We start from the raw sequence: 10,351 nt of genomic DNA, 5'->3' as shown, positions 1-10,351 counted from the left end.
AGACAGACAGACAGACAGACAGAAGCAAAGACAAAGAGACGAGGGGGAGAGAGAGAAAGAGGGAGAGAAAAACAGGGAGACAGAGACAGAGAGACAGAAGGGGGAGAGAGGGAGAGAAGGAGAGAGAGACAGAGAAAGAGACAAAGACAGAGAGACAAAGAAGGGAGAGACAGAGACAGATACAGAGACAAAGAGGGGAGAGAGAGACAGAGACAGAGAGAGGGAAGAGAGAGAGAGAGAGAGAAACAGAACTGAGAGATAGCCTGACTTGCCCACTTCATGCCAAGGCTCAGTTCCCTCCTTCTCCAGTGCCAGTTCAACACAAAAAGAAATAAAGTGGGGAGGAAGACTAGATGACAAAAAGTGCATAGAACATTCACTAATGCCTATACATTCACACACCTGTCTCTGTCCATCTATTTTGTTATTCTATCAGCCCTATTAATTCACTAAATTGAGCTGCATTTTCTGTTGTTAGCTTGGTCTTGACTGCAGGCTGTATGGTAAATCTCTCAAGACAAGCCCCGGGCAGGCGAAGGCACCGCAGAAGTGCTTATGAAGAATGTGCACATGCGCAGTGGACAGGGAAACGGCCAAATCGTTGACTCAGAGCAAAAGGCGCTGAGAACACAGACAGCCCTCCCGCCTGGTCCCAGCTCAAGGATCCCTCGCTTGGACAAGGCAGCTGTCTACCTCCTTATTTCTCTCTTTTCCAATAATGTGATTTTCTTTCTCTTTCCATACTTATGTCTCTAAAGGTTTTTTTTTTTTTGGTCTTTTGGGACGGGCTCTCGCCTTGCAGTTCAGGCTGGCCTTGAGCTCACTTTGTAGCCCAGGTGGTTTCTGACTCACAATGTTTCTCCTGCCTCAGCCTCCTGAGTGCTGGGCTTTCAGGCTTGTACCACCCAGCTTGTACTTACATCTCTAATTCTTTTAATGAGCCCTAGATAAAAATAAAAATCTACCCGCAGGAGATGTAACAAACTTGATACTTGGAAATAACTGAAAAAGAAACTTTAAAAACACATAAGTTTATGTTGGCAAAACAACATTTGCAGCAATCAGGAGGAAAAATGTTCTTAACATGACACTAAAATTAAAGTAAGATCCTCTGTGAACCTACAGGTTACAGTTGTTATAATTCAATCAAATGCAGAAGCAAACTCCAAAGCATATATGTGGCTTCACCAAGGTTTCCTAAAATTCCATCATTACCTTTGAAAAACATCAACAATGCTGTAAACTATGATTTAAGGGTCATGTGATGTGGCACTGGGATAAGCAAAGTGATTTCCTGTATTAGGCAAAAGTGTGCTCTGTTAACAAAGCCTCATATTAACATATTAAGTATTTCTCTTAAGACACAGTAATGGCTGATTAGGTAACACTATATGTGAAAAACAAAAGACTAATACATTTTAAAAATATTTATATTTAAGAGCAAAATTGCTTATATTTAACATGAAGAAAATGCTTACCATGCAAGAAAATCACTGACTATTCCTTGTTAAATCTCCTAAAATAATAATACAACTATCAAAATCAAGAAGGTTGCCTGGCAGCACAAAGTCCTGAATTCAATCAATCCCCAGTATAGTAAAAACAAACAAACAAACAAAAAAAAAACAAAGCAAAAAAAAAAAAAACAAAAAAAAACAAGGTAACAGGTCTCTGCTTGTGTACTTACTTCTTCCTAGCTGCATCATTCTCTTTGATTCACTCAGTCCCTTTGTAAGGATGTCCTCTGCATCCTGGGACTTACAATGTTAATAGAGTCCAGGAGTTTCCTTTGCAATTTAGCTTATTAATTCTCATTGTTCAATCTCTACCATGTTTATCTTTATACTAAAGCAGTGCTATAAGCGAGGCCTTCTGCTAGATGGAAATAAAAGTCATTAAAGTTGGATGAATCATGAAAGTCTTGGTACCGCAGATCCAGAGGGAAGGGGAACATCAAAGTGAGATTCCACATGAAGGCTGGACGCATCACGGCCCTCGGCGACTCACCCTTTACTTAAGCATTAGCTTCTCCAAGCCCCTCTCTCCAAATCAATTTTCCTGGATGGGCTAGCCTCATGGGCATCTCCAGCCGTGCACTCAACTTTAGGGGCCTAAGCTTGGCTTAATGTTCTGATGCTCCCATTGTGAGCTTCTTAATAGCTTTTGAACAGTGGACCCAGAATTTTATTTTATTTTTGGATACCAAAATTTAGTGAGCCAGTCTTGCCCTGGGAGGGACAGTACATAAAGTCATAGTATAGATTTATCTAATGATAAGTTTTCTTAATGTCTGTAGGGAATTATACTTAAAAAAACAAGAGTGACAACAAATGTCAAGATAAAAGAAGTAATATAATGACAAATGCTGACCTCCAAAGGCCTGTGTGCATAAACTAGATCAATTCTTTTTTTTTTTTTTTGCGGAACCGGGGATTGAACTCAGACCCTTCTGCTTGCCAGGGAAGCGTTTGTTCTACTGAGCCATCTCCCTAGCCCCTAGATCAATTCTTTTAAATAATTATTTTGTGTAACCTAGTATGTGTCAAGTGCTGTCCCACATGCTGAGATGACAATATGCAATACAGACAAAAACTCAAAATCTCAGAATTCATGGAGGTCTGTAAGGAGGAAAAGGTCTGTCTACAGTAAATGAGGATCTCCTGGAATAGGGTGGGGAGTTAGCTCAGTGGCATAAGCGCTGGCCTGATGTGTACAAGGTCCTGAGTTAGATCCTGGCACGCACACACAAAAAGAAATACAATGCACTTAGTATTTGGGGCTATTACCATTGGTAGCCAGGCAAAGTGATGACTGTTAAGAAAATACAATCATCACAACATTGCAAGTGATCTTTTACTACTGAGACACTTCTTGAGTGAAATCTGCTCTCCGATAATCTTAGGTTTTCCTTTTGGAAACTTTGAATTTCATAAATCAATAGTGGTGGTATAGCTCAGCGGACTAAAGCACCTGCTTATGCAGGCATAGGGACGGGGGATTCAATCCCCAGCCTTCCCTGCTGGCCCCATCCCAGGGTGCACTGAGATGGCAACTGAGACTGGGAGTGGTGGCGCAGGCCTGTAATCCTAGCGCATTGGAGGCTGAAGACAGGAGGATCACAGCAGGTCTGATCTGTGTAGTGAGACCCTGTAGATCCTGTACTAAATACATTAAAAAATAATAAAATAAAATAATTAAATCAATAGTGGTGATTTTCTTTATTTTGTCATGCACAATGCAGAGTCTTAAGATGAAACTATGACCAGCATATTTAAAAATGCATTCTCATCCTAGGAATAATTTTATAGTACTCCTCTCTTGCTTTCCATACCAAGAATTGAACTCCTGACCTTGTGTTTGTCAGAAAGGTACTTGCATAACTTTCTTTTCTTCTCTCTGAAATCTGGTTTTTGTTTAAAGCTTAAGAATCATGTTGGAATCTTTTTAGGTAGCAGAATTGATCCTTTGTAACTGGATTTTCTGTCACTGCTTCTGAAAGAGAATAGTTGAACAAAACCAGACAACCAAACAAAACCAGATGACACTTAGGATTATAATCCTCGAACAGTGTCTTTCAGGATACAAGAACAAATGAGCATGGACCTTCCTAAATTGTTCTTATTCTTGTAGGAAGTATGAGTGAATGCCAATATAGTGTCATTTGGCACGCTGATGTAGGTAACCAGTAGATATTTTGGTTGAATGGATACATAAATGAATGATAATTGCGTGTGAACAGTCATATCGTCAATGAATCCATTTGCTAAAACTACCACCAATAAGTAAAAATTAGTTAGATTTTTTTTGAAAAGGTAGGCTTTTTGTAACCCAGAAAAAAGAATGTCCAAACACATCCAATTTTTATCCTCCTTAATTCGTTTCTTATTAATTATAGCAGATAAAAATTGAATGTCTGTTAGAAAGTAGAATAGTAACAAGTAAGCGCATTTGGTGCCTTGAAGTATAAACCTGTGTTCCTCAAGAAATGAAATCAATCCCGTGTGCACTGTGATTTGGAGCCGCAGAAAGGCACCAAGTCACAGGGGAATGACAGCATGAAAGTCAAGTGCTTCCTAAATGGGAAAGAAATGCCAACAGTTACACATTCATTCATTAAAAAAAAAAAAATCCCTCCTACAATTGCAAGCTATATTTTCAGTATATATTATTGACCTAGCACTACATAAGAGTCTTCAATTAAAATTCGCTCTGGTAACTTGCTACAGAGCAAACACAGCTACTTTGGAATTCTCTGGCTATGTATCGATTGTACTTCGCAGAATTACAGGGCTTTAAAGCACCGTGAGCACTAATCTCATGTATTCTCCCCATGCAAGTGACCACTGTGCTCCTGACCTACACATGCACACTTAAGCAGGACAAAACGGAGAGGATGTTTTTATTTTTTAGAGAATGAATTTCACCCCATCCTACTTTTCCATTTAATTATTTTCATGGTGAAGATATTTCACCATGCTATTCTCCAAAAGTCCATTGTGATTACAACTTGAACACCTTTATTATTGGTTTTGGACAGTATTGTTTTTATAACTTTTTATTGTTTTTATAACTTTTATTTAAATATTCTTTTTTTAACATTTATTTATTTGTGTGTGTGTGTGTGTGTGTGTGTGTGTGTGTGGCCAGCTCAGCCCACCAGGGGGCGGGGCTGTCTGGCATGTGGTGCTGGGGGATTGAACCGTGGTCCCTGTGCTTTGCTGAGCTTGTTCTAAGTAGGTGCTTTAGACCACTGAGCCATCTCACCAGCCCCTAAATATTCTTAAATTAATGCTCAGGACTTTTTTTTAAAGAATGGGATCATCTCTTTAAAAATGTCTAGATCCTTTAAGCATTCGTTGTTTATTAATATCATTTGAAGCTCTATATAAAACTTTTTAGACAATATCATTTAATCTAGAGGCCTACAAATACATACTTGTCCCTGTCAGTGCTATTATTTTTATTTGTATAGTTTCTGTAAAATCTCATACAAATCTAAGCCAAAAGAGAAGCAACAATACCTCTTAAGCTGATTTTCACTGAGCATTCAGAAACTATACTTTGCTTGACCAAGACTATTGTTTTGCTAAATGTAAAGAACTTATTCTAAATGTGAACATGTTCTACATCAGAAATATGACGCTTACCTGTGCTGCTGGAAATATTAACATCAATACTGATGTCAGAAATTCCTCCTCCCTTCAGAGAGGCTACACACGTATAGGTCCCAAAATCCGTGAATTTTAAATCAATGATATCCAAGTTGGTGGTTCCAGGGGAGATATCGGGATCAGTCTGGGTAATCACCATCCTCTCAGAACTTCTTAACGGTCGGCCATTTTTAAACCAGCTGAAGGTTAGCTCCTCAGAAGGGACAGCTTCTACCTGGCAGGATATTTTCACCTCTCGCCCGATCTGGATGTTGTCGTCTTTGTGATAAGGGTCTGGGGTGATCCAAAACCGTCCTTTTTTTAATGCTAAAACACAAAAATTTCACAAAGAGTTAGTATTACTCTGATAACATTAGGGATTCAGTCACCGGAGGCAACTACTCTGAAGGAGCTAAAATAGTGTGAAGCAAAAAATAACTTGCACAAGCTCCTCTGCTATTTCTTAGCAGTATGCATACCAGAAAGCCTTATTTAGGTAATCCAGAAATTATCTAAGATCCCAAATCAATTCAAGACTGTAGCCATAGTTTTTTTCATAAATTGAGAAATATTTTCCAGTAGTACAAAAAATAACACTTAACGTCTATATGCTACACTACACTTAAACATTATTAACATTGATTTTGAACAAATGATGGAATCAGTTTATGTATTCTTATATGGAATTAAAGTTGAAAGCAATAATGTGGACCATTTAGCCTTGTATTTTCCCTCCACCATTCTTCTAACTACTCCATAATTTCCCAAACAACTCGAATATTGCACAAATGTTATAGTAAACAAACCAACAAAATTCCAAACAGTTGTGTCTAGCTCCTGACCACAACATCTCAGTCAGAATTAATTTGGCTCACATTCACAGGGCATTTCAGAATTAGAAATAAGCTAAACTGAGGAGCAAAAGTGTTTTTAAAATGCTGTGAACTGCATCATTCCACCACACATAGATGTTTCCAGTTAAAACAGCTTGCTGGCTCTCGCATGCGCAGGACTAGAAGAATCTGGCCGGCAGACGGCAGATGGCTTGGAACAAATGTCGTGTTTGAATCTTTATAGCAGTGCATTCTGGGTCTAAGTCTCAGAGCGGTGTTCACAGCTACGAAAAGCAGTAATGGCCACCAGAAAGCTGCTGGGAGAGCCACAGGCTTCCTAGGGCCCGGACTTTGAATAACAGTGGGGCTCAGTATAGAATAATGTTTGTGTTCTTCTATTACTGGGTTATAGACATAATATTTTCTGTTTTTCAACATCCTCTGCATTTCCTTTGATGTCACTATCTTTAAGTGATGAACCATAGTAGATGCAGTGAAACATAATTACCAAAATAAAGCAATGACCGGATCACTTTTGTCATTCAACCTCCCTACATAATGATGCTGCCAAAAAGGATGTGAACTTAGAGACCTGCAAACAAGAGACCTACTAACTGCTGGATAACCTCTCCTCAATTTAACCAGATTGTCCTCAGTTCGGAAAGGAGGACAACCATGAACTTCAGAGCCATCTATACAACGGATTAAGATGAATACATTTTCAAATCCTAAAAACAATTGTTCTTTACCCTCAAATACTTTCAACTGATTTCTTATCTGTGTCCTTGTGAGGAGAGAGAACAAACATTGAACACACAATGCTTGTATTTTTCTTTTAAGTTAAGACGTGTGCCTAGATGCCCCTTTCTGGACTAGGTGCTGGATTAGACACTGATTAGATGAGATGAACAAAACAGACAGCCAATGCCCTCCTATGCAGCAATTTGGATACAAATAGATTACAGTCCAATTCATTCACTAAATACTGGACACTCACATACAGAGAAGCTACACACAACATTGTGATGAAATGGTTTAAATGCTGGAAGAAGTCCAAATTACAGAAAAGAACACTCCAACTTTTTATTTAGAAAATGTACTAATCTTCAATCTTAATGAAAACACCAGAAAACAAATGTATCACATTTTAATACTACTGTTATGCTGCCCATAATAAATGAAGCTTCTAAATTGTACTTATTCCCAATGATATCATTATAAGAAGCTTACCACAGGACAAAACTAGGATAAATTGTGTTATCTTATTGCCAGAAGTTACTTATTTATATCAGCACAGGCACTAAAGTATGATTTCATGTGTATCCCAAAAGGAAAAGTGGGAGGGAGATGTCCCTATTTGGCTACCATGTTTGATAAATAAAACTGCATTCACACATCTCAAATATAATTGTAAATCTATAGCACAAAATGAGTTATAGAAACATAAATACCCTTTTCTTTTTTAAATAAATCTAAGAAAATAGTGTCTTAAGAACGTTTACTTTTGTTATTACTATACCATTGATTAAATAAGAACTTCTTTTCTGATAATTTTTCTCATCTTGAAAGAGAAATGATAAATCTAAATGGAATTTTTACACCAAAGTCATAAATTTGAACAATTTAAAACTCTACATATTAATTTATGAATAATTTTGTTATTATTATGAGGGTACATATTGAAATCTTTAGCATAATTTCATTATAATGTTGTTTGCAATATACAAACACAATTAAAAACTTGATGTGATTAATACTTACTAAGTGACTAACATTTTGTAGTTCTATGATTTCTACACTCACTATTAACATGATACTGATGTTAAAAAATTGCAGCCTTATCCGCCACATCAGATTTAAACTACTAAATAATTCAAAGTCTACTGATATTTTAAAAAGTGAGCTCGACATCCACTTTATGTGTTTTGGACCTTTATTCATGAAAAATAACATGCAAAACCCAAAGTAAAAAAAAATAAGGTAATATACTTGTAATAATGATTAAATATGATAGCTATTTACAGTATTTGACCAAAGGCAATATAAACAAATGTGATTTTAAAATTAACTAAAATTAATTCTATAGAAAAGAAATTGTTCATTTTGGTACTCAACAATTCTATGATTTCTCCTAGTCAATCATGTGATTTTCTCAATGGCATAATTCTAAAGAGAAAAAGAAGGCTCTGTATGTTTGTTAATTGGACTTAAGTTATAAAATATCAGAACACATAGCTTTAATCATTTGACTGGCCAGTTATATCACTGTGTATGTTTATATTAGCCCTGAAAGATAAGAATTATGTGTTCCAAATGGAAACATTATAAAGAAAATAATAGTGTGTCAGTGGTTTTCTCACTTCAATTGTCCATAAAAGTAAAACATAGCTCTGTAAATTAGGCATGGGTACATGAGAATTTGTAACTTAATTCAGTTTTTCCCTCGATGTAGTCCAAGATGGGCAATCTAATTTTTATGGGTCAAGTGTGTCATTTATAAAAAATATGAGGTGATAGTATTAAGCTCCCTCGGAGACCTTTGGGAGAAATAGCTTATTAACAATTGTGTTTGAGGTCTGAAAATGTAGTGTTTAATATAGTTAATCAGCCTGGAAGTAGGTTCCTTCGTTTATAATTAAACACTCTTTTTTCAGATAACAATTTATAGCAGTAGTTCATGCAATGTTAATTTAAAGTCATTTCCTGCTACCAGTTAAGATTTCAAACTCAAAATCAATCTGTGATTAGAACTATAGTATAACAGGGGTCCAATAGACTTAAAGAGACTCTATAGAACTAAACACATTCTTTGGAAAAAGAAAAGAGAAATCCCTTTCCCCAAATGTAATTGCTTAGCCTGAATATTGAAAATCCCCTAACATTAGCATGAGGGAACATTACATTTGGCTTAATGTATCATAAATTGTGATGGATGAATCTCAGAAGGCACTTGTTTCATACCACAGCACTTGTAAAAGGTTGGCATGAAGCTAAGCCTCTGTCTGCATAATCAACCTGTACACAATGCAATGCAACCATAGTCTCCCTTTTTCAGTCTTGTGAGAATGGAAAACACAGGTGGACCACATACATTTTGATGGGTACCTGTGAGCCCAGTCTAAATCCACTTTTACTGAAGTCTCCTTAATTTGGGATACACAAGGATGCTCTGGGAATGAAAGAAAACATGTGCAAAGTTGTGGATATTATTTGCTGCTGCCATTTCCTTGGAGACAAAAGTAGATTTTTGCTTAAAAATGTGACTGTTTTAAGGCAGACTTCTGCTGTTTAGAACTAAATGGACTTTCAGACTTAGGCTTGATACACAGAGTTTGAACAGGGAGAAGTCGAAGTTTGTGGTTTCCATGGGGTGGGTAAGACTATATCTTTTTTTATTTTTTTTTTTATTTTTTAGGGAAGGGTCTACAGCGTGTTCAGGGTCTCACTACCAGACTGGACTCATAGTGATCCTCCTGTTCACAGCCTCCCAAGTGCTGGGATTACAGGCACGCACCACTACACCCAGTCTCGGGTGAGACTATATCTTAACAGAAGCTGTAGACTTCAAACTATGAAATACAAGACTTTATAGAATGCACGGGGAAGTACGCACCACATACAGTCTCAAAATAAAATTTTCAAACAGAACAAAAGCAAAGTAGACAACAGTGTTTTCCTCTTTAATGAAAAAGTATGTCTTTGGAAATAAGAAATATCTGGCAGCCAGTTTTGGAGTTTTGCTAAAGATCAGTTTCAGAAGAATCATGAGACACAAAATAATCCACTACTTACTACTCTAGGGTGATAATTAAGTGAAAACACTTGGCAGATGTAGCCTGTCTTATAAACAATAGAGTTCTGAAAATGAAAACCTTACAAATTGTTGCTGAGAGGAATGGGTCTAGAAATCATTAATAACATAATCAGATAAATTTAAAAAATGATGTTCTATTCCTTTATCTTCTGCTAAAAAAGAAATTGTATGGGAAAAGAAGTGCTCCCCAGTCCTGCCAGATGCCAACTGAATAAGCAGCTAGAAATGGATTATATCAGGAAAGCAAATTGAAAGGTAGTAGGTGATCCTGTACATAATCTTCCCAAGTACAATTAAGCATCTATCTCCTTATGGCAGTTATGAACATCTTGAAGGAGCACATTTCTCTATGCTCCCCAAATCCTAAACATGTTTCCATGTTAGGCTTTGTACTCAAAAATTTCATTGAGTTTAATTAACATCCGCATTTCACAGGTTTAATATGACAGATGTCATTTGTTTCCAATCTGTCTGATATGTCCAGTGTTATCTTTGGGTTTGTTTTATAATCCAGCATTCCAATACACAATGAGGGAAATGGGACAGAGAGCACA

At 36.9% G+C, this 10,351-nt stretch overlaps 1 protein-coding gene across 2 annotated transcripts in view; it reads right to left on the bottom strand.

The window, feature by feature from the left end:
* Mdga2 (MAM domain containing glycosylphosphatidylinositol anchor 2) overlaps positions 1 to 10,351 on the bottom strand; it is an 883,696-nt gene that overhangs the window by 235,188 nt on the left and 638,157 nt on the right. For both annotated transcript variants that reach the window (XM_004638774.2, XM_004638776.2), the window contains exon 7: positions 5,148 to 5,477. In XM_004638774.2, the coding sequence (XP_004638831.1) occupies positions 5,148 to 5,477 (330 nt within the window). The remainder of the gene's footprint in view (positions 1 to 5,147; positions 5,478 to 10,351) is intronic.

The sequence above is a fragment of the Octodon degus genome, unplaced genomic scaffold (assembly GCF_000260255.1).
Source record: "Octodon degus isolate 3935 unplaced genomic scaffold, OctDeg1.0 scaffold00102, whole genome shotgun sequence".
NCBI classification, from domain to species: domain Eukaryota; kingdom Metazoa; phylum Chordata; class Mammalia; order Rodentia; family Octodontidae; genus Octodon; species Octodon degus.
Note: the sequence above shows the minus strand (reverse complement) of the source record. Positions and strands in the feature narration are given on the sequence as shown.